General features: G+C 33.8%; 1 protein-coding gene across 10 annotated transcripts in view; it reads right to left on the bottom strand.

The window, feature by feature from the left end:
• Positions 1 to 5,025: 5,025 nt before the first annotated feature.
• The window catches only part of MGAT4C (MGAT4 family member C), a 668,022-nt gene continuing 646,876 nt past the window's right edge, over positions 5,026 to 26,171 (bottom strand). For all 10 annotated transcript variants that reach the window (XM_087814509.1, XM_087814508.1, XM_087814513.1 and 7 more), the window contains 3 exons: positions 16,065 to 16,217; positions 10,359 to 10,506; positions 5,026 to 6,850 (listed from right to left, as the gene is read on the bottom strand). In XM_087814509.1, coding sequence (XP_087670635.1) covers positions 5,709 to 6,850; positions 10,359 to 10,506; positions 16,065 to 16,211 — 1,437 coding nt within the window. In that variant the 5' untranslated portion in view covers positions 16,212 to 16,217 and the 3' untranslated portion in view covers positions 5,026 to 5,708. The remainder of the gene's footprint in view (positions 6,851 to 10,358; positions 10,507 to 16,064; positions 16,218 to 26,171) is intronic.

Here is a 26,171-nt window from a genome sequence, read left to right as displayed (position 1 = left end):
GTGATAGTTAGGTTGCCATTAGGAGTGCTAACATCCTCCATTGTTTTACTTATACACTGATTTTTTATGACTTTTATAAATGGTATAAAATTGTATTTATCAGAAGTTAAACAGAATGATTTTAGGTTATGTTGGCTATTGTGATTTAAGCTACAGTAATATATAATATATTGAAAGTATAGACTAAGTTTCTAAATTTTATTTATTCACTGTCATTGTTCACCCTTAAACAACCATTAAATAAGGTAATAATATCCTGCATATTATATTTAATGAGTGTATACCTCGTAAAAATAGTAATTTAAGCCAAAAATATTGAGAACCTTATTACTATAGCTTTGATTAATCTATTTTAAAGAGATGGCTATTTAGGGTATTATTTTTTCTTTTCTAAGACATAAAATTTGAACGTGCTATATTCTTAATGTTATTATATTTTCTTAGTATATAAAATTTACATATTTTCTCTCATAATTAATTTAGCTTTGGGGTAAATCTTTGAAGAGAATATTTAGATACAATAAAGTTTGAAATAAAACAACAAAAAAAACCCCAGATACTTTCATCTCAAATATGTATGCTTTTCAAAATAAATATTCAGATCTAATTATTTTAAAAATGGCCTAAAATCTACATTTTGATTTTAATGTTCAAAATAGAACATTAAAACATATCTGAAGATTTGGGGACAAATGAAGTGAATTTTACTCTGGATTTAAATCAGGATAAACATGAGCAGAATGACAAGGTTTAAGTGACTAGAATTTGAGGTTAGTGTGACTTTGTTCTCTTAATATTTTTATAGTTAAAAATGCCTTGCAGTTCATATTTTAACCTTCAAATGTTAAGGATTCAAATAAAATAAATATAAAACTAAAATTCTAAAAGGGGAAGTCTTTTCAGAGAGATGGAATCATCTAATATACATATAAGCTTCTAAGGGGTTTAAAGAACCTAAATGTTGCACAAAATACATCTAAAATGATTTTCAGAGGATGTCATGTGTTTGAGCAAAGGGCCCATAACCAAAAGGCAGGTCAGGGGGGACACAGCCAGGAAGAAGTGTGTCAGCAACAAGCTGAGGTGTGGACGATAAAATAGTAATGCTAAGGCTGCTCTCTCTCCCCTCTTTCTCTCGCTCATACATAAGACAAATATTACACATATATACAAATACATAAATATACATACAGACTTAAATATTGGCACATATACCCTCACAAATGTATATATGTAAATAAGCACACACATATGCAACGGTGCAATGATTTTAGAGCATGTAAAAAAAGGATGTTTCCTGTGCTTCAGGTAAATGAAAATCATTAAAAGCAAGCAAACAAACAAACAAATAAAAAAGAGTGAGAACTAACCAAATTACATTTTGTTATGACTTTTTTCCTCCTAACAAGAATAATCCTGGAATGAACAGAAAAGAAATTCAAAGCAGTTGAAATGTAAACATTGAACTCAAGGTAGACAAGGAGATAAACTGCTTGTTTTCAAATTTTAACATTATGGCCCAGGTAATTTATAAGCTAGTGCACTGATAATTTTGCCAGTAATGGCAAAGAGAGCAGAGAAGAGAAGTTGACATTTTCCACAGAAGGAAAAAAAATCTCCTCTGTGAGCTTAATATAGATTCTGAGAAAAAACTTAGAAATATGTTTTGAATAACATAGAAATTACAAAAAGCCTATTATTCTTTATTCTTTAAAGTAAATGTATTTATATTTTTTTAAAAAAAATTAATATTTACAATGGGAACATTAGCAACAACAGTTACAAATTTTGAAAAACATTTCTAGAGTAATAAAATTAGAGGAATATATTTTAATTGAAGAAGGCATTTCCATAATTCTACACAACTCTCCTTTGAACAAGAAAGATAAATGTTGGCTGGATGACATTTCTAATGGGTAGTAGAGTTCATGATTTTTTTGATCATGATAGAGGCCTCTGGTAGTGTTTTGAAGGGCAATATCTGTTTACATATACACAACATGGTATTGATTGCTGAGTTTGTTACCTCATTTCTAGCTCTAACAGCCTACACAGGTAAAATTATTCCAGTTTCACAGATGAGGAAACTGAGTTTCAAAGTGGCTAAATAACTGTCTTCACATCTGGAGGCTACTAACTGCAGAACTGGGTTTCAAACTCAGGTCTGCATACTCTCCCATTGTATCTCCTATGAAGACAAAAGATATAAAATATCAAACGTGTGGTAACATAAAGCTGGGAAGCTGTGTTAAAACAGTGAATGACAGAATCAAGAGCTGGAAAGTGGGGATTATGGGTCTGAACAAAAATGATGAAATTCTCTTGAAATTAATATTAAGTATGACAGAAATTTTCAAAAATCAAACATGTATAGACCATGTAATTAATATCATAAAGTTTGGTGTGGGCTCTATTAGTCACTAGTATGGTGAAAAAAATAAATGTAATTTTAGGCTGCATTAATGGATATATAGACAAGAAAAAAGAAGAGAATAGACTGTTGCTTTCAATTGTTAGAGGACATTGAGAGTAGGGTTCTCAATGTTAATCCTGGATGCCATGTTCTAAACATGTTGAGAACCTGGCAAATGTTGAGTGATATGTTTGTTTTTGTTTACATGCTATTTTTGTATAGCATAATTATTCTATGAGAGCTTTATAAAAATTCCCAAAGAATACTGGCTCATAAGAAATAAAATGTCCTAGTCTCCATTGTGGCTGAGAGAAATGGTTCTAAATAGCATATAAATTTCCAAATTATATTTTTATACCTGGAAAATATCTACTTTATAAATTGCACAAAGTTGTAGTTTTTTAATGAGAATGCAAAAGTGCTTACATTAACACTTTTTATATCCATACCTATTCTTGAGGATAATGTGTATTTTCCAAAAATGTATAGTCCCAAATTTTTATTGTGCTTTTACAAGATGCTTTACTTTGATGACAATAAATGCTGAAATGGATCCCTTAAGAAGAAGAATTTTAAGTGTAAGCTTTTTAGTCAGTTTAAGGTATACAGATTGAGACATTACTTAAAGTATATACCATATTTTGTGCTTGAATCCTGTGAGCATCTTATTTTCATAGCAATTAAATAACTATTCATGTCACATCCCAGTCCTTTTCAATGGATATTTATAACAGAGAAAATAATGTATTTTTAAAGAAACTTACTTCAAAGAGAGAGATCACATAATGCTTACTTAAAAGCATATTGAATATAATTAAACCTAATAACTGTCTTTTTACTCTATGCCTGAGACATAATTACTGAAGCCTCATACAGAATTTTTAAGCATAGAAAAAACAACATTAAAACATGTGAAAAACGTTGGCTCAGATTTTCTTTTTGAAAGAGAAAGTTATTTGCCCCCCCCCGATCCTTACTAGAGAAGCTTTCTTTGCAAAGTCTTTTCCTTAGAAAACTGACCCACTTTCAGCCTATAAAGAAAACATAGAGACATTCTTAAGTGGTTGACCAGATGATTCAAACCTGATTTTGGTAATGAAAGGATCAAATTTAAGATTAAATGTAACCTCTCGGGATTACATTTGCATTTATAATTCTCTAGCAAACATCCAATTTCACCGTTACCCTCAGCAATCTTTCTTGAAGTGTTTTCTAGAGATCAGTGTCAATGGCTGGTTTTTGGAGTCACTCCCAGAAGAAAATGTAAAAGTGTACAACTCACTTTATGGAGTCTGCCTACTCCTTGGTGTTACATGTCTTTGTTGCATATCTTTTATCATTGAAAGCACAGAAAAATGTTTTGTTTTGTAATTTCTGAGATAAGTGTAGAATACTATATAACTAGCCAGCTAATAAAGAGGGTAAGAAAAGCCAAGAAAACAGAGTATCTTTAAGTATGTGGCAAGTATTCTCCAAATCCGTGTAAAAATAATAGTTTAGTGGCAGTATTCCTCTTTTCTATGACTTTAAGACTTAGATGTGCTACAAAGTATTAATATTTATAGGTTCATATTTTCTCTAACACTATAGCAGCTGGTTGCAAAAAAACAAAACAAAACCACAACTATTGTATCAATTAAAGAAAAATATTTTCCAATAGTTTCTCTGAGTTTCTAATTTAATTGATTTGGAGAGAATGAAGAAAATAATATCCAATCTTTTTTTGTACTGTAGCATACAAGTGAGTCCTAAGGATTTTGTTTCAGGATGAAAGAAAGAACAAGAAGAATTTATCTTTCCTTCTCAGTATCACAAGCCTAAACTTCACACATACACATATATACACACATATCCATATATTTGAGTTTCTCCATAAACACACGTAGAGTATTCTGCATTTCATTCTATCATAAATCCCTTCATCTTTGTTGTTTGTGAAAAGTAGAAAGGATGAAACAAGCTCAGGATATTCTAAAAAACAACCATTTTTTAGGATGCACTATGGTGTCCTGAATTGCTTTAATGGACAAATGGTGTGGTCACAATTGTTCTCATAGTAAAACTTAGTCAAGTTTGCTTATCATTTGGGTACACATACCACACAAACATCATTTAGAACACTTTAGGATTACTCCACAGAATGGTAATAGGATTTATGGAAAAATTATACCAACTGTTTCCAGACAGCATAACTTACTGAGATTCATATATCAGAGAACAGAAAGCGTACATTGTGTTAGAAGCAATCTCTACGCCACAGAAAAGACGTTGTGTGGCTGTCAGAATATCTATCTCTCACTTCTGGCTTTGCTATGAACTCGCTCTGAGTGTAGAAAAGGCAACTGATTTCTATGTTTCTTACTTTTCTCCTTTATAAGATGCCCATTTAAACTGCAAAAAAAGTATATGATAATCACAATGATTCCAATCACACAACTTTTAATACAAAACATATAAAATTAATTTCAAAATTTTTCTTTATATACTGAAAATGTTGATAGGAATGAACTAACTGTAAGACTTCCTTAATTTCTTCTATTAAATGCAGGTACCCAATGAAACCTGAAAATATTGAGCATAACTAGTAAATTTTTTTGCAAAACTAGGAAAAGACTGCTTCCCACAGAAAATTTATTAATAACAGGTGCTCAATTAAGTATTTTTATACAATGATCAATGTCCCCTTTCATATAAATAATCAGAGAAGAAATTCTGTAGGGTTTTTTTCTTTCTATAGCCCCACCTGCACACAAAATTGTGTTGTAAAGACATAATTTCTATGAGGAGGTATTCATTGTAGATGTACAAGTGTCTATAGAAACCTAGGTTTACAAGAAAGAAGGATAGATTATCATTTAACCAACTGCGTATTCACACAGATGCTTAATAAAAGCTATCTGATGATATAATAAATTACCAATTCTTGAGGAGGTGTACACAGTTGGCAACGATTTTTCAAGACTTACCCTCCAATAAACCAAATTTTCTCTTTTAAAGTCCTTCATGCCATTTTTTTGACATTCAGTTGAAATTTTGAAATTAACATAACATTAAAAATATAAATAAAAGCATTAACTGTGAACTTATATTCAACTTTAGAAGTTATAATAAATACAAATGTATATTGAAGTAAAATTATGACAGTGTATAAATCAAAACTGCCAAGATTGACTTTTCTTTTAAAATATCCCATCTGTTGCTTTACCTCCACAGGACAAAGGTAGCAAAAGAGGAAGGTAACAAAAAGGAAAACAGAAAGACCTATTTCAGTGACTGGACATACTGATTTAATTGGCTAAAAAGTCCAAATGCTGATACTCCTAATAATCAGCCATTCTTTTTGTGTTTTGGTAACGTGTATCCTTATACAGTCTATATTAAATGGAAGGTTTTGATTCACCTCTGACATTTCAAAGTTTCCATTTTTGAATTCCCCTAGTCTTCTGTAAAATTCACATCGTCTAATATTTTTGAAAACTGTAACATTTTTCCCAACATATAGGGCTCCATGATGCAAAATGTCATTTTGCCGATCTTCTGTTCCAGTATTCACTTTAATTTTTTTAATTACAGTTGGTTTTTCAAACATAATTTCAAAGATGTCTCCTGCTGAGGGTGGTTTTCCCCAAAAGTACTCATCAACACTACTATAAGCCTTGCTTGCATCATAATTTTCAAAAACATTCATACTGGTGTACAGATTTGCAGGAGGGTTATCAGGGATGTCAAATAATTCCTCTTCAAAATCATCATCCTTCAGCTTATTCTCAGTCCCTTTATATGATGAATAATAACCCATGTGTTGAAAGAGAGATGGTTTAAAACGAATCACATTTTTCTGAGCCAGCAGACCCCGGAAATGAGACAATAGCCAATCACAAGGCATTTCTTGATAAAACATTAACAAAAAATGTGCCAAACGTGGGAGATCATGTGAATGATAAAGTTTTCCAATGTAGCCAAGCTTAGAAAACTCAAGAGTTACCCAGTAAGTTCCTTCTAGGGATGTAATGACTTTCTTGATGGCAGTTAAGAAATTTTTTGAGCATCGAACATCATCTTCAAGCATTACATAATAGTCCGAAATATTGGCACAAAAATTAATCAGAAAAGCATAATCTACATTTTGCTTAGAACGAAATCTGACTCTGCTTTCTGGATCATTATAATTTCTTTTAAGGCCATCCAGGACTGGATAATATTCCTCTGGAGCATGTATCACTATTAATCTTCCTGCAATAATATGGTGGGAAAATTTCTGTGTAATGTCCTGGACCATGACCTCACGCCAGGATGAATTAAAGTCTGCTAGGTAAACCACCACTGAGATTTCCTTCAGCTCTTCATAGCTGGATTGCTCAAAAATTGACTTGATTGTCTCAAGTAAGTAGTTTCCTTTTTTTCGTTTCACTGATGAAAGTCCGATTGTAAGAAACCCTGAGCAAAAGAATTCAGAAGGATGACAAATTAAATGTAAAATAGGTTTTGAATAACATAGAAAAAGAAACAGTTCTTTCTCCCCTTAGGCCTGCTCCTATATTAAATAAATCTAGTAAGTGATTATGTATAGAACATTTTGTGATTAAAATATTATGCTAAACACTTAAAAGCTATAGTAGTTTATACATAATTGATATTGCTTATGGAAAAAACTCATCTTAAGCACAATGATGTATGAGTTCTATTGCTGCAAACATTTCTTTATGAAATGAAAAATATGGTTTCAAGTGTTCTGCAGTTTAATGTTATATATATGTATACATATATATGTATTCTGCATATAAGTGTTCTGCAGCTTAATATTATATATATATATACACTCAAGAAGATACATATTTAGATAACATCCATGCTATTAAAAAAACAGCCCATCAGTAGATGAGTGGATAAAAAAGCTGTGGGACATTTACACCATGGAATCCTACGCAGCTATAAAGAAGAAGGATCTCATACCCTTTGGGACAGTATGGATGGACCTGCAGAATATTATGCTCAGTGAAATAAGCCAGGCAGAGAAAGATAAACATCACATGACCTCACTCATATGTGGAATCTAAAGAACTTAATAAACTGATGAACAGAATAGATTCAATGACATGGAAGCATAGATGAGACTGACGAATGTCAGAGGGATGGAGGAGGGTGGGTGGGGGGAGGGGGAGAGAGTAACCAAAGAATTTACATGCATATATGTACAACCCAAGGACACGGACAATGGTGGGGAGGGGGACTGGGGAGGGGGTGGGACGGGGTGGAATGGGTCATTGGGGAGATAAAGGGATATTTGTAATATTTTAAATTAATTTTTTTAAAAAAATAAATTAATTAATTAGTTTAAAAAAAATGCAAAAGGTGTAGGGAATTCACAGGTAAGGATGACAAACTAGTTTCAAATTATGAAAAAGAAAACTGAGAGTAACTCATTCTTTTGTCTTTAAATTTTTTATAGAACACATGTCATATTTTCATTTGTCTTTGATCATGGTTATTATCTTATATCAGAAGAATCCATAATTGGGCTTCAAAACTTTATTTTGAAATTTACTATGTTAATTAGCATTTAAACAATATTATAAGCTAATTTGGAAAAATGGCATTATTGCTCAAATGTATGGTACATTATTCTATGACATAAATATTACTGTTTATTTTGAAACACATTTTATATCTGGAGACATTCTTATTCAGATACTAAAATCTAAAATTAGAAAATGGATATTTTTAAGGAATAAAATAAAATCTGATGAAGTGGCATTTTTGCCTCTGAGAAGTGTTAGCTGTCTTTCTACTGAAATATTTTCACTTTTTAAAGTTTTCATTTTCACATGGCTGAGAACGGAATAAAATTTCAGAATCACTGTTTGGAAAATAGAAAAATATTTACATTCACCAAGATCACTGTTTTAATACAGATACCTACATAATATGAAATCTGCAATATTGAAAAAAGCTCTTCCAAGAAAAACCTTTCTTACTTGTCTGTAAGAGACGTAGAGATTTACACATTTTGTTTAAATACCTTACTTACAACCCTGACTTCTACTGAAATCCCAGTATGTTGTCTGGACCATTAAACTAAAGCCACCAGTCTTTATTATGCTCAATAATGTCAATACTTATAGAACGCTCTGTACATAAAAGGCAGAAGTTTATGCATTTTACTAGAAATATGCATCTTAATATTCATAACAGTCTTTTGGGATAGCTTTGTACGTGTCATTCCCGCTTCCTAGCTGAGGAAACTGAAGCTCAGTGAGATCAGGTAACTGCAAAGAGCAGCCCCTAGGAAGTGGTGTAGTAGCGAAACTCAAACTGTTCTGCTTTTTCTTCTGTTTTATGTCGCCTCTTTAGTATAACAGAGTTTGCATGTGTGTGAATATAAATTAGTAAACAGCATGAAAAATGAGAAATGAATAATATTTGAACAAAGGTGGTATAACAAATGTAGATTAAAAAAACTGTGGCAGTTTTATGCAATTAGACAGAAGCTTAAGAGCTGCAAAATAAGCCAGGCAGAGAACAGGTATCCCATGATCTCACTCACATGTGGAAGCTAAAGAACATAATAAACTGATGAGTGACATAGATCCAGTGACAGAAGCATGGAACAGAGGGAAGGTGGGGGTGGGGGAGGCGGGGAGATCAGTGAAAGAACTTATACGCACATAGGCATAACCCACGACGCAGACAATGGTGTGGTGAAGGCCTCGGGGGAAAGGGCGGGTATGGGGTAGAAGGGAACGATGGCGGGAAAGAAAGGGAACATCTGTAATACTTTCAACAAGAAAGGAAAATTTAAAAAAAAAAAAAAAAAGAGCAGTAGGCATTTGAAATGGTAGAATGAACAAAGGCCTAAAGAAATCTAAATTACCATTTCCTCAATCTGGTGATTCCAAATTCACTTGAGTAAACACCTCTTAAGAGGGAAGTCATTTTTTGTGACCTCTAACAATCTCTTAAGAAGTTCATGATACCACTGTATTTCATTGATTCTAAAATTTGTATTTTTCATAAATACTTTAAAATCAGGTTGCATATTACAACTCATGGCATCTTACAATTAAATCTGATAAACACCTATTTGCTTAGTGGTACTGTAATTAGATGGAAGAGCAGAGGATAGAGAGAGACACAGAGACAAAGGGAAGAAGGCTTTGGAAAGATCAAGGTAGGGATTGGGATGTTACCACAAACCAAAAAAAGCCAAGAGTGATCAGAAGCTGGAAGAAGCAAAGATTCTCCCCTAGAACTCCCCTAGAGTGTGGCACTGCCAGCCTCTTGATTTCAGACTCCTGGCCTCCAGAATTGTGAGAGAATACATTTTTGTTTTTTTAAACCATCTAGTTTGTGATCATTAGTTATAGTACCTTAGAAAACAGGTAAAATGACTTTCACTAATTCAAAACTGGTGGCAAGTTACAAAAACCAAACCATTAAAGTTGGAAAATATATCAATATGGGACTAGTTATTTTTAAAAGATACTTTTAATAATTGAAAATAAAGACTTTGCTTGGGGCTATGGGTACACAATGCAGTGTGCAGGTGATGTTTTGTTTAGTTGCACCCTTGAAATCTGTATGATTTTGTGAACCAATGCCACCCCAATAAATTCAATAAAAAACTAAATGATAACAATAAAAATTTAAATGTGTAAATAAAAAAATAAATAAGTAAAATAAAATAAATTGATTTTTTCTAGTCTTTCTACACAGTCCTATAGCAAACTGTCAAATTTTTATACTACAGGAAGGCACTTAAATTTTTTTATTAATAGAATTGGATCAGCGAGTAATTATAATTTGTCAGGAAACATTGAACTATTTCCCCAAAATATAATCTATTAGTAAACACAATAAACTTTTATCGCTGTACAAATGAAGCAAATCATTAGTTTTAAACAATATATTTTATGTATTCTTTATTTAAAAGTGTAAGAATACTTACGCTTTCTTTGCAAAGGAGTGGAAGCTAAGTAGCGATAGGTGACATTGATGGCTCCTGAGAAATTAGATAAATCTTTGAAAGTATGCACATAGCGTTCTGAATTCAGTTGATGTGTGGATGTTTCCCTTATAAGTTGTTTATCTCCTTCCTGAATGGCGAGAAAGAGGCAGAGAAAATAAATGAATAATAGTTAGTCATGGATTAAATAAATTTCTCCTGATATATAATATGCATATCGTATAAACCTCAATTACTGGCACCACTGTACATCATTATTTTTCACCTGGATTCCTACCTAGAGTCTCTGCTCCAGGCTCTCTCTGCTCTATTCTACTCTTTATACTATAGCTACATTTGCTTTTCTGTAGCATACATTAATAATGGCATTATCTTGAAAAAATATTACATGGAAACTGTCTTCATGCTAAAATTCAAATTCTTTACAATAATCACAGGATCTTAAAATTTAACTTTAATCTGTTTTACAGTTTCATGTAAAACCAATTGCCACTAAATTCCCCATATTTGAGTCATATTAAGCTATTTGCTCTTTTTCAAGCACTGCCTCATAAAAGAGCATATGTTACTTCTGATTGGGAAATTTAAGTGTAATACGGAAGATGCAGCACTAGATAGAATAGTTGGATTTTGGATAATTTATTAATCAAGAATTAGTAAAGAGCTTATTTGGCCACTGTAATTGAAGGCTATTGAGAATGCCTACTGTGACATGGCAGTGTTTTATTAAAATGTCTTTGAGATACCTCAATTAGAACACATTTGTACCAAGTCAAGGAACTGTCTTCAGCTCTTGCATTAGTCATTTCCATGATATGTTTGTTGCTTGTGTGTGTATCTGTGGGTATGTGTGTGGGGCGTGTATTCTGTTGGAGGTGAAAAGTCTGATCCTTTAAATTTGAGATCCATTTGGTAATGGACTTATGCCATTCAACCTTTGGGAAGGTTTACATTCAAGAAAATATACTCATATTTGGCTAAATATTAACTGTTAACTATTAATAGCTTCCTTTTTTTCTCTCTTCTTTGATATGAGTTCAATTGTATATTTCAATGATCTAATTACCATTTGATCAAGACTCTATTGGTTATACATTATCAGCAAAATGACAACTTGCTTGGCTTTTGTATATGGTTTACTACACATAGAATATGTTTGGGGGCAACCTAATTAGAATTTTTTTTTGCAAGATATCTACTATACTGTGTGGTTGCTCTATTTCAACTATTCAAGGTACAATGGCAGGTTAGGTATGTGCAAGCCATTAAAGAGAAAACAAATGTATTAAATAAATTTGGTTCTCATATTATTTGACTGTGGTCAATAAAATTTTCATTAAAACCTTGTTCTAAAAGGTTAATAAGAATTAAAATACAAATATTATCTCAAACATTTACTACTTTGTGTCAAATTAAAATGTCAGTGAAAAACTTTTAAATCTATGGCCAGACTGGAATTTGTTTAAAATTAGAGTTGAGAATTATAAACCAAAACAGGGAAGAACTTTCAATCTGGTGCTTGCTAAATCAAGATCCATTCTGTTTATCTTTTCTATATATTAATTTCTGTTTATGAACCTATATTTGGTGTTTAATACTGTATTTCTATATTTTATATTGTCTTCATAATTTGGACAAAGAAAAATACTTCAGTATTTTACAAGACTTATAATGTATTTGCCATCACAAGTTACAGACTTTCAAAATATATGAAATTAAATCTTGGATGCTAGATTTCTTATAAACATTCTAATTAAACGTCCATTGAATCTGATTGTCTTAAATTCTGTACATATAAATATTTTCATCTTTGTCTTTCTGAAAACCTATAAAACATCATTAAATTTTTTAGATGAACAAATTTAGGATTGCCAAAAAGTAACTGGGACTCAGTTTAGCATTAATTACTTTAATATTGATTATGATGTCCATAATCAATAGGATCTAGAAGATATAGCTATAAAACCTGCAGTAGTCACAATACTAAATTCATTTTACCATTCTATTCTTAGGTGATGTCACATTCTAAATGAAGTGCAGGATACTGATTATCACTTTAAGATTTCTATTTTCAACATGTTAAAATTCAGATTTTTCTGTGATAAGTTAGAATAAATTCATCCTGATTGAAGGACATAACAGAATAGAAAATAAAATGGAACATATATAAAATGACTTTATTAAATTCTTAAGAATAAGCTTTATACTTTTCCACATAAATAAATAATGCAACTTTCACCTGAGTCAGCCTTGTTGGCTGCTTTCCAGAGGCATATACCTGAACAGCTAGTCTCTCCCTGGATACCTTCTTTCTGTAGCTACTGCATTATAGTATATTTCTCAGTAATAAGACAAAGCTTTATGACAATCATTTTCTGGATGGGAATGAAATTCAATGGACTAGCTACAGGCTAAATATATACCCCCATGGCTACTTTGAAGATGCTCACAGCCCAGAAGCTAGGTTGATTGGGGATGCAGTGTCTCTCCTACTTAGTTTGCCTTGTAATGCTATTTGTCTCTTATATCGAGCTTGGCTTCCTTTCCCACTGATAGGCACATATGTCCTAATATGTAAGCAAAACACTAAACTGTTATATGCCCAGGATTTCAGGTCACCAATGCATTTTCTAGCAAAGAGAGAAGAATATGATTTGCTAAGTAACTTCAGAGATCTTACTACTTTTAATTGTCCATCTGATTATTTTGAATTATAACTTATTTTCCATGAAATAAGACAGAAAAAGAACATTAACTAATGTCTAAGCTTAGAAAATCACACACATTGTGGCATTTTAGAGTAAAGAAAGAAAATCAAGTCAGATAATTTTATGAAAATGAAATAAACACAGATAAAAGGGTCAAAAGGGAAACCTGTTATGTTAAAAAGAAACTTCATTATATTCTAGAAGGGGATCAATTTTCCAAGGATATTAAACATTATTAGAATACAAATTTTACTATAATTTTACATTTATGATTTAAATATTTACACATATTAAGTGTTGGGATAAAATTTAGCTCAAAATACAAATTAGATAAAGAATATCACCTAGTAAATAGTGAAAAATTAAACTCATAAAAACACTTTCATTGAATTTTCAGTAATGGGAGTTCTTGTACTTAAAAAATAATTTGAACTCACTTTTTCAAAGTTAATATAGTTAAAAATAATTTCGACTTTTAAAGATAAAAAGTAATTTCTTCTCTGTACCTAAGCTAATTTGAAAATTTGCCAATATAGCTATATGGTTAATATAGCCAGAAAAAAGGTCATGGTGAAAGTACTCTTCTGTAAGAGCTATGCCATTAAATCATGCCTTTTATATTAGGTGCCTAGGACCTATGCTTAGATATGAATATGTGAAAATTTACAAAACAGGGCTGTAGTATTTGATCTTTTATGGATATATAGTCTATTACTCCTTACACATTTTATAATGAATTTAAAGAGGTTTTACGCCAAAAAGATATAAAGATGTTTGCTGTATATAAAGATCTTTTTTGCTTAAAGTGAAATATTAAAATTGTACTTGAAAGTGTCTCGTAAATGCAGCAAACCATTGAATACAAGCATCCTGAAGATACCATGTGCTTGATTTACAAGATGTGATTTCTTTCTACCAGTAGACACAGTTGCAAGAAATACAGTGTTGTTTTTTAAATATATCTTTATTGATTTCAGAGAGAGGAAGGGAGAGGGAGAGAGAGAGAGAGAGAGAGAGAAACATCAATGATGAGAGAGTCATTGATCGGCTGCCTCCTGCACGCTCCCGACCGGAGATCGAGCCCACAACCCGGGCATGTGCCCTGACCGGGAATCGAACCCCGATCGCCTGGATCCTAGGTCGATGCTCAACTGCTGAGCCACGCCCGGCCGGGCAAGAAATAGTTTTATTGAAGAATTAAATCATTTATGAAGAACTCCTCTAGTTAATTTATGATCTTTAATTTTATATATAAAAAAAAATTGTTCAATCACATGAGCCTTGCTCTATTGTCCTCATAAACTTAATAATCAGGTTAAAAAAAATCCAAAATAATTATCCTTAGTAAGCTTCTCCAGTGCTCTGTTTATCAAATCATGCTTAGTCAAATTGTGTTAGTCTGTTTTGATTTTCGACATTGCAAATTGACTGTGAATGGTAGAATAAAGGATCCACAAGATCAAGACCTATATTTGAAGGTAAAAGGCCTAGGAGAGTCAAGATGTAGGAATCTGGCAGAATTTCACCATTAAAAAAATACTAAAAGAAGCAAAGTGTTTTACAATAGACCTTCTAAGAAGACCTGTACCAAGGTCATATGGTTGCCTCATAGAATATAGAATAGTATCTGGGAAATAGTAGGTAGTTAATAAATCATCTTTAATTAATGAAATAAAACATTTTATTGGGAAATGCTCCTTATGATTATTTCATGTTATCTCTTGCTAAGGTATTAATTCAAACTTCCAGCATGTTTGCATGATGGAAAGTACTTCTCAGTCTTCTGTATGTCCAAAGGATTTGATTTTCTGAAATATGTGAACAGGAATAATAACATAAATATTAAGATTTTTCCAGATATCTTAAGCTCAGCTCAGATAGAAAAGCGAATAATAAATAATGTCCATGTCATTCTCATCACACATGAAATAATGTGATAATTCCAACAATGATAAATTGTTGAAACAATTTAAGTTCTCACAATTAGCTGGAATAAGTCCCTTTGAATATTTCCATAATTCACTTAAAAATTAATTCATATATTATCTACTAATTTGTCTTTTATAAATTACTGAATATTTTAACATCAATATATTCAGGTTTTGAGGTTCTATGTTACTTTTTAGTATATATATATATATAAAACACTGGCTTTTTAGGGCTTTTCAAAATCTAAATGAGGTGTCACATATTTTAATAAAATATGACTTCTTAACAAACTAGCACAGCTAATATCATTAGTTATACAATGAAATTTTGTAAATGTTTATAATACAGAAAAATGGAGAAAGTCTATACATTTCAAATTAAATCTCAAATATTGAAATGGTTTTACATAAGATTAATACAGCACTGTGATAATAATTAACTTATTTGTAATTAGGCATATATATTTGAACCACAATATATAGATCATTAAAGAAAACACTGCAACATAAATCAAAACAATAGTGAAATTCATAATATAAAATTAATACAAAATTTAAGTAGATAATATATATGTTATAATTTTGCTCAAACTAAGGCTATTTTAACAGCCTGTACTTGAAGTTAGGTTACTAATGAAATAAGTCTCCTGTGATTTAGGCCTTATTTTAATTTTTTGTTTGTTTGATTAAAATTTTACAGATGTCTCTTTTCCTCCCCAATGACCCATTCCACCCCATCCTATCCCCCTCCCCAGATCCCCTCCCCACCATTGTCCGTGTCCTTGGGTTGTGCATATATGCATATAAATTCTTTGGTTACTCTCTCCCCCTCCACCCACCCACCCTCCTCCATCCCTCTGACATTCGTCAGTCTCATCTATGCTTCCATGTCATTGAATCTATTCTGTTCATCAGTTTATTAAGTTCTTTAGATTCCACATATGAGTGAGATCATGTGATGTTTGTCTTTCTCTGCTTGGCTTATTTCACTTAGCATAATATTCCCCAGGCCTTATTTTAAATAACAACAAAAATCAATCTCCAAAACTTACCAGAACATGGCTGTCTTCAATGTACAAGTTCATAAATAGAAGGAAAATTACAAGAACTCCCAAGAATGACACTGTAGAACGTTTTCGCAGGCATCTCATTTTATTCAGTATTTCAAAAATATGTTTCACTTGATGAAATTTAAACATTCTCTCCTGTAGAAAAGAAACACAGGTTTACAAACAATTAACTTGGATAATAATATTTCTTCATCATATACGTCAAGAGCCAGGTCTTTACAAAATCTTACCCTTCAAATGTCTGAACTAAAATTGTTTCCAATTTCACACATGAGGTTGGCATAGATTATTCACACATCATTATAAGGTCAATGAAGACGTTTATATTGAGTTGGAGTAAATCAAAATGAAAAAGAAATCTGTTATTTCTGAACAAATGAATATTGGTAACAATAATGTAAGAAAATATAGGTTTTTAATGAGAAAAAGAACAAAAATAAAAGAGAAAAACAGGCATGTCAACTTTCACTAGTGAGATATATTAAAACAATTTCTCCCTCCCCATATTATAATGTAATGAAAATGAAAGAAACCAAAGAACTATGGACCTAATATGTATCCTAGATGCACTGAAGGTGCTCTGAAAAGAGCTACTGGATGAGGTCCTGGAGGAAAGAAAGAGAAGCCACAAAGGAAGTTCAAGTTTTGGGTGTAAGTCCAAACATATATTTGAGAACTTCTGAGTTACAATTTTTTATTGTTTCAATAAGTCTCTTTAAATCAGAGTAGATTCTGGAGTTTTACATCCACCTTGCCTCGCTTGATCTAATATTAACTAGAAGTTTTCTTGCTTATAATAATTCATGGGCTGTAAAGAGGCAAAATTAAAGTCAACAAGATTAGTAGAGACCTAATATTTTTCCATGTTGCTCTTCTATGTTTTGTTATATCCTCCAGTCACAGGTACATTAAGATTAATAATTGTTCTTTAAAAAAAAATAAGCATATATGATGTGCAGAAGCTTTTTAGTTTGATGTAGTCCCATATGTTTATTTTTTCCTTTGTTTCTCTTGCCCTAGGAGATGTATCAGTGAAAAGCCCACTACGTGGGATGTCCCGTGACTTTACAAAGGAACCCCACGGTCTGGGAAAACATATTTGCCAAGGATGAATCTGATAAGGGGCTAATTTCCAAAGTGTACAAAGAACTCATAGCACTCAGCAAGAGAAAGACAAACAACCCAATTAAGAAATGGGCAAAGGACTTAAATAGACACTTCTCCAAAGAGGACATACGGATGGCCAAGAGGCACATGAGAAAATGCTCGACGTCGCTAATCATCAGAGAGATGCAAATTAAAACCACAATGAGGTGTCACTTCACACCTGCCAGAATGGCTGCCATCAACAAATCAACAAAGGACATGTGCTGGCGAGGGTGTGGAGAAAGGGGAATCCTGGTACACTGCTGGTGGGAATGAAGACTGGGGCAGCCACTATGGAAAACAGTATGGAGGTTCCTCAAAAAATTAAAAATGGAGCTGCCGTTCGACCCAGTGATTCCACTCCTAGGAATGTATCCTAAAAATACTGAAACATTCATCAGAAAGGATATATGCACCCCGATGTTCATAGCAGCACAGTTTACAATAGCTAAGATCTGGAAACAGCCCAAGTGCCCATCAGTAGATGAGTGGATACAAAAGCTGTGGGACATTTACACCATGGAATACTACGCAGCTGTAAAAAAGAAGAATCTTGTACCCCTTGGGACAGTATGGACGGACCTGGAGAATATTATGCTAAGTGAAATTAGCCAGGCAGCGAAAGACAAATATCACATGATCTCACTTATACGTGGAATCTAAAGAACTTAATAAACTGATGAACAGAATAAATTCAATGACATGGAAGCATAGATGAGACTAACGAATGTCAGAGGGAGGGAGGAGGGCGGGTGGGTGGAGGAGGAGAGAGTAACCAAAGAATTTATGTGCATATATGCACAACCCAAGGACATGGACAATGGTGGGGAGAGGGACTGGGGAGGGGGAAGGAATGGGGTGGAACGGGTCATTGGGGAGAAAAAGGGACATCTGTAATATTTTAAACAATAATAAAACTTAAAAAAAAAATAAGCATATTTGAAATGATCAAGACTAGTGGAATCATTTTATCTAAAGTTAAGTATAGTCTGGACATTGTGCCACTTTTGAGTTGTGTACTGGGTTTCCCTGGATTCATCTTTAGATAATGAAGTATTTACACACATAAAGAACTTAAGGATGTGCTAAAGGTCTTACCCCAAACCCTTAGAACAATGTCTAGGACATAGATGTCAATATATATCTCTTCGATGAATTAATGCAAGAAATAATTTATGGATCCTTACTAATTATAGAAAAGAATATTAAGAATTAGGAGAAAGGCTTAACAAATGTGGACAATAGGAAAATTCTAAAAAAAAGTTATAAGAATTATTTTCCATATCTTTCATCCATATTTTTCTCCAGGGTTATTTTTATTTTTTTTTTTGTTGATGAGTAAGATTTTTAAATATATGTATAAAAACACACATATATATGCTAAGCATTGCTTATATTGAAAATATCTAAATATTTTCCCCAAGTATTTATTGTATTTTCTTCTTTTGGCTTGACTTTTGCAGTACAATGTTTTTGATTCAAATATATTTCGTGAATGTGAGATTGTTTTGTACAATGTTTTAAAAATCCTGCCCTTTTTTGATGTTGCATGGAAAGTCTCCTTTATTACCTTCTGGGTCTGTTTTTCATGGATAGATTTTTAGCACACCTGGAATATATCTTCATGTCTTTTATAAGGTAGTGGAAGAATTTCATCTTATTTTTTCTATATGGAGAGCTGCTGGTCTTCTGCTACCAGTACATTGGCATAACTACTGGCCACAGCACAACTTCTAACTTCAAGAGTGGGAGCAAATTTAATCTCCCCTGTAACAAAAAATGAGGGAGAACTGGATATTGGTAAACACTAATATTGTATGCCACACCGTATATTAAATTATCTGTTCCTTTCTTTTGATTTGTAATGCCACTTCTAGAATAGTGTCACTTTCAAATGTGTATTTATAGGTCAAAAATACATTTATAGAACTATCAATCTTCTTTTTCTTTTTTAAAATTTTATGTTTTAATTGCAGTTTACATTCATTATTTTCTATTTGTTTCAGATGTACAGCACAGTAGCATGGACAATCATATACTTTTCAAAGTGTCCCCCTCAATATTTCCATTATCCACTTGGCATCATACATAGCTTTTACAATATTATTGACTATCTTCCCTATGCTGTTCTTTATATCCCTGTGACTATTTGTAACTACCAATTTGTACTTCTTAATCTCTTCCCTCAATCCCCAAACTCCCCATCCCTCTAGAAACCATCAGTCTGTTCTCTGTATTTATGAGTTTGTTTCAATTTTGTTTATATATATTTTTTCTTTAGCTTGAACATATAAATGAAATCATATGGTATTTGTCTTACTCTGACTGACTTATATCACTTAGCATAACACCCTCTAGGTCCATCCATACTGTTGCAAAGGGTAAAATTTCATTCTTTTTATGGTTGAGTAATACTCCTTTGTATGTACCACTGTTTTTTAAAAATACATTTTTAATTGATTTTTAGAGAGAGAAAGGGAGAGGGCTAGAGAGATAGAAACATCTATGAGAGAGAAAAAATGACTGGCTGCCCCTTAATGGGGATCAAGCCCACAACCCAGGCATGTACCCTAACCAGGAATCAAACCACCACCTTCCATTCATGAACTGACACTCAAGCACTGAGCCACACTGGCCAGGTTCTACCACTGCTTTTTTATCCACTCATCTATTGATGGACACTAGGGTTGCTTCCATATCTTGGCTATTGTAAATAATGCCACAATGGACATACGGGTGCATATATTCTTTTGAATTAGTGTTTTGGGTTTCTTCAGATATATGTCCAGAAGTGAAATCACTGAGTCACTACAAAGCAGTTCCATTTTTAAATTTTTGGACAACTGACATAATACTCTTTCATAGTGGCTGGACCAATCTGTGTTCCCACCAACAGTGCATGAGGGTTCCCTTTTCTCCATCTTCACCAACACTTGTTATTCATTGACATATTGATGATAGTCATTATGATAGGTGTAAAGTGATATATCATTGTGTTTTTAATTAGCATTTCTCTGATGCTTAGTAATGCTAAGCATTTTTTCATTCGTCCCTGTCTGTAGACTGCCATTGCATTTGTTGATTGTTTCATTTGTGTGCTATGGAAAAATCTTTTAATTTTGATGTATAGTTAGTCATGAGTCGCTTAACAATTCAGTCAATGAAGAACTACATATATGACAGTGGTCCCAAAAGATTATAATGAAACTGAAAAATTCTATTGCCTAGTGGTGTCATAGCTATTGTGACTGCATAGTGCAGCACAGTACTCTTGTGTCTATGGTGATGCTTGTGTAAACAAACCTATTGTGCTGATAGCCATAGAAAAGTATAGCTCATACAATTATATATAGTACCTAGTACTTGTTAATAATAATAAACAACTATGTTAATGGTTTATGCTTCTACTATGCAGTAGTATTTATTATTTTTTAATGTATTATGTCTACTTATAAAAAATGTTTGCTGTAGGCAGAGGATTGAGTGGAAGCTACACTGACACTTTCCTGGAACCAAACTGGAATAGCAACTAAAATACAGAAAAACCATTCTGAATAATCAACTGCAACTGAAGACGAGCTGGAGATTACCCTCATGACCAAGGAGGAAAAGTGGAGACTGCATAGAGACCGCAAAGAAGTGCAGACATGCAAGAGGGATGACTGGGCACCCACAGGCAGCAGGTGAAGGTCTAGAGGGGTATCTCAACTGTGGGGGGTTCCCACTAAGGACTCTGGGGCCTAAGCTCCAGGTTGGGCTTCCCCGCTCAGAGCACCAGAACTGAGAAAGGTGCCCACATAACATCTGGCTGTGAAAAGCAGCTGGATTTCTGTCTGCCAGGGAGAAGTGGCTGGAAATGCAGGCACCCTCTTTTTTTTGAAAAAAAATATAGTTTGCTTTTTAATTGATTTCAGAGAGAAGAAAAGAGAGGGAGAGAGAGAGAGATATAAACATCAATGATGAGAGAGAATCATTGATCAGCTGCCTCCTACATGTCCCACACTGGGGATTTAGCCCACAACCAGAGCATGTGCCCTAACTGGGAATCCAACCTTGATCACCTGGATCATAGGTTTATGCTCAACCTCTGAGTCACACCAGCTGGGTTGCAGGCACTCTCTTAAAGAGCCAACCCACAAAATTGTGTGTGCAGCCACACACCTCGGGCTCCAGCAGAGGGAGGGCAGAGTGGACTGGAGCTGTGTTGGGAAAGTGTGGGGTTGTGGGCTCTGAGGGTGGAGCTTAGAGGGAACCCTTCTGCATTCCTGTGTGGAGTCATTCCCCCATACTGCAGAAGACATCTTTTGTTGGCAGACATTTACCTTCCACGCAGATTTTGCCTGAGGTGGAAGCAATTGCCCTACCCTCCCTAGAGTTTCTATACCCTGAGGCTCATTAAGAGACTGATAACAATCAGCCAGCCCACCCTGTGGAGTTTCTACAGCCTGAGGATCCTTAAAAGCATGAGATTAATCACTCTGCAGGCAGAGGCAGACCGCAGGGTGCTTTGAGTCTTTGCCTGATCTGCTTCTGGACCAGTGCCTTGGAAAAGCAGACTTTGATGTTCATCTTGGTCCTGGCCAAACATACTCAGCCCTAACAGAGGGAACCTCGAGCTATGGGTTGTTGATAGCTCCAAACAGGGTACTCAAGGCCAGTCACAGACAATGTATGACATTGATCTGCACCACGGACCTTCCAAAAAGACTGAGAGTCCTAGCAGGCCTACCTAATACATAGAAACAAACCCAAAGAGGCAGCCAAAATGGGGAGACAAATAAACAATAGGCATAAAGAATTAAAATGGCAATAAATAAGGACCTATCAATAGTAACCTTAAGGACTTTATGGGAGAGAGCAATATAGTCATAGTTGTGGACTTGAACATCCCACTGACTTCACTGGATAGATTTTCCAGACAAAAAGTCAACACAGAAACGGTGATGCTAAATGGCACACTAGATCAGATGGATTTAATTGATATTTACAGAACATTCCACCCCAAAGCTGCAGAATATACATTCCTTTAAAGTGCACATGGGTCATTCTCAAAGATAGACCACATGTTAGGACACAAAACAAGTCTCTACAAGTTCAAAAAGATTGAAATCATATCAAGCATCTTGGATCACAATGGCATGAAATTAGAAAGCAACTACAGTAAAAACATTCAAGAACATTCAGACACATGGAAGCTAAATAGCATGTTATTAAACAATGAATGAGTTACCAATAAGATCACAAATGAAATAAAAAACTTCCTGGAAACAAATGATAATAAACACACAACAACCCAAAATCTATGGGACACAGCATAACAGTCCTAAGAGGGAAGTTCATAACACTACCAGCCTACCTCAAAAAGCAAGAAAAATTTGTTGTAAACTATCTAACCCTACAACTTAAAGAATTAGAAAGCTCCTCTGCGAAGCTGTTTGGACCAAGGTTTTTATTTGCTGGGAATTTTTTTATTGTTGCTTCTATTTCATCATTTGTTATTAGCCTATTCAGGTTTTCTGATTCTTCCTGATTCAGTTTTATATGATCACACTCATATGTGGAATCTAATAAACAAAATATACTGGGGAACAAAACAGATCCAGATACATAGAAGCATGGGACAGACTGATGAATCTCAGTGGGTAGGCAGAGGTAGGGGAGTGGGTGGGAAGAGATTAATCAAAGAACTTATATGCATATATGCATAACCCATAGACACAGACAATAGTGTGATGAAGACCTGGGGGGGGGGTGAATGTGGGGTAGAGGGGATCAATGGGAAAAAAGGGGAGGTATCTATAATACTTTCAATAATAAAGATAAATTAAGGAATAAAAAAATAAAAATAAATAAATAAATTTATAAAAAATATTTACTGTAAAACAGTATGCAGTGTTATGCTGGAAATAGCCACACACATCTTGTGTTTACCACATCTCTTGATTTCACCACTTTAACTTGTTCTTGATTTAATTTCATGTTGTTTTGATGATCATGGCCCCTAAGCATAAAATATCCACTGCTAAGTATAAAATAACCACTCAGTAAGAGGCCACATTGAGTTATTGACCTGGAAATGAAATTAAAAGTGATTAAATATGATGAAGGTAGAAAATCAGTGATGGCATTGTTCACCAGTCATGCATATCTCATTCCACTATAATTAGAATCTTCAAGAACAAGAACAATATGATAGCTGTTAAAGATCTGTTTCCTTGAAGGCAACAAGATTAACAAAAATTCAAGAAGGATCTATATCAGACATGGAGAAACTTCTAATGTCCTGGATTAAAGACCAGACACAGAAGTGTATCCCTCTTAACACCATGAGAATCACAGCCAAAGTTAATTGTTTGTTTGTGATGTTGAAAAAGAAAAAGCTGGACCTGACTATGATGTTCAATTTACTGACAGCTCTGGGTGGTATAAAGACTCAAGAATCATTATTCATTATATAATGTGAAAGTGAGTGGTGAGATTGTTAGTGCTGATGTGAAGGCAGCTAAGGAATTTTTGGAAATGCTAGATAAGCTGATTGTAGAGAAAAATTACTTGCCAGGGCAAATATTCAATATGAATGAAGCTTCCTGATCCTGGAAAGGAATGCCTGAAAGGCTTTTCATTCATTTGAAGGACAGTTTTGTGCCAGGTTTTAAGAATTTTAAGAATAGGATAATAGTCTTGCTTGAGGGCAATGTTGCAGGCTACAAATTGAAATCCTTTGTGATCTGGCACAGTGAGAACCCCAGGGCCTTATAGCATATCAGTAAGCACACACTGCCATTGTACTAAAAGAGAAATAAGAAGTCATGGATTATCCAGCACCTCTTCTGAGATGATCTCCTGAATTGCTATGCCAGAGGTAATAATATACCTCTCAAGATTTGGCTTATTCTTGATAATGCTTCCAGATATCCTCCTTTAATTGGTGAGCTTCATCCCAATATCAGCGTGGTCTTTCTCCCTCAAATATCACCTTTTTGATCCAACTAATACATCAAGGTATTATAACAGTTTTTATGGCCTGATTAGGACCTTTGTCTAGATTATTTTTGCAAATGAAGATGACACTGAGAAGGTACTGATCCAATTCTGGAAGGATTACATCCATGAGTATACATCAAGAACCTTGCTTGGTCTTGGGGTAATGTTAACAAGAAGTGAATGAATGGCATCTGAAAGAAGACAGACAAGAGGTTTGTCCATGACTACAAAGGACTTGCCAAAAATGAGAAGGTTACAAAACTCAACAAGGTTGTGATTGAGATGGTAAACAAAAAAGAACCCCACTAAAATTTACAGTGAAAGCATTAGTAGATGCTTTGGCAGAATTCAACAAGCTCCTAAAAGAATTGAGGACATGGACCCCAATGCTGAATGCTTTCCATAGTGTATTAATTGCTTGCAAGACAATCTAGAGTGAACAAAGGAAATAAGCCAAGAAAACCACCATGAATGTATTTCTGAAAAGAATAACATCTCAAGAAGAGTCTCAGGCAGGTCTTTTAAGAGGTGATCTAGAAGAAGGCATTGTTGTCACAGGAGATGACAGCTCCAGGCACTTTATTGCCCCTGAAACCTTCCAGTGGGACAAGATATGAAAGTGGATGATAGTGATGATGATCTAGACCCTGTATAGGCCTAAGCTGAGATGTGTGTTGTTTTAGTGTTTAACAAAAAAGTTTAAAAAGTAAAAGTAAAATAAAAACTTATAGAATAAGTATACAGAAAAAAATATTTTGCATAGCTGTATAATGTATTTGTGTTCTAAGCTGTTATTACAAAAGAGTTAAAAGTTTAAAAATTAAAAAGTTTATAAAGTAAAAATGTTACTGTAAGCTAAGGTTAATTTATTATTGAAGAAAAAAATAAACTTAGTGTAGCTTGAGTGTGTAGTGTTTACTGTCTACCATAGTGCACAGTATTGTGCTAGGGCTTAACATTCATTCACCATCTTACTCATTGATGCATCCAGAGCAACCTCTAGTCCTGCAAACTTTATTTATGGTAAGGGCCAGATACAGATATATCTTTTTTTTGTTAATCCTCACCAGAGGACATTTTTTCATTCCTTTTCAGAGAGAGTGGGAGGGAAGGAAGGAGGGAGGAAGAGAGAGAGAGAGAGAGAGAGAGAGAGAGAGAGAGAGAGAGAGAGAGAGAGAGAGATCTATGTGAGAGAGACACATCGACTGGTTGCCTCCTGCGTGCACTCTGACTGGGTCCGGGGATGGAACCTGCAACCAAGGTATGTGCCCTTGGCCAGAATTCAACCTGGGAGCCTTCAGTCCAAAGGTCGATGCTCTAACCACTGGGTCCATTTCTATATTTTACACTGTATTTTTACTACAATGCTTTTCTATGTTTAGATACACAAATACCATTATATTATAGTTGCTTACAGTATTTAGTACAGCAACATACTGTAAAGTTTTGTACCCTGGGAGCAAAAAGTTATACCATAGAGCATTGGTGAGTAGTAACCATCTAGGTATGTGCAAGTGCACTCTATGATGTTTGCACAAGGACAAAATTGCCAAATGCCATAATTGTCTAATGATTTGTTCTTAGAACATATCCCTGTTATTAAGCAATACATGATACCACTTATTGATTTTTTGTTTTGTTTTGTTTTGTGTGATTTTGGTGGTGTATGAAACAAAAATCATTGCTTAGACCAATGTTGATGAGCTTCTCCTTATATTTTCTTCTAGAAGTTTTATGGTATCAGGCCTTGAGTTTAAGTCGTTGATCCATTACAAGTTATTTTTATGAAAAATAAGTGTGTAATTTTATTTTTTGGCATATGTTTATCCAGTTTTCCCAACACCATTTATTAAAGATGCTTTTTCATTGAGTGTTTTTGGCTCCCTTGTCAAATATTAGTTAACTGAATAAAAAAACAAAACTACTGATGATTCAGCAATTTCACTTCTGAGTAGACCT

This window comes from Miniopterus natalensis, chromosome 2 (genome assembly GCF_054644295.1).
Source record: "Miniopterus natalensis isolate mMinNat1 chromosome 2, mMinNat1.hap1, whole genome shotgun sequence".
NCBI lineage: Eukaryota > Metazoa > Chordata > Mammalia > Chiroptera > Miniopteridae > Miniopterus > Miniopterus natalensis.
This window is presented reverse-complemented; position numbering and strand designations above follow the sequence as displayed.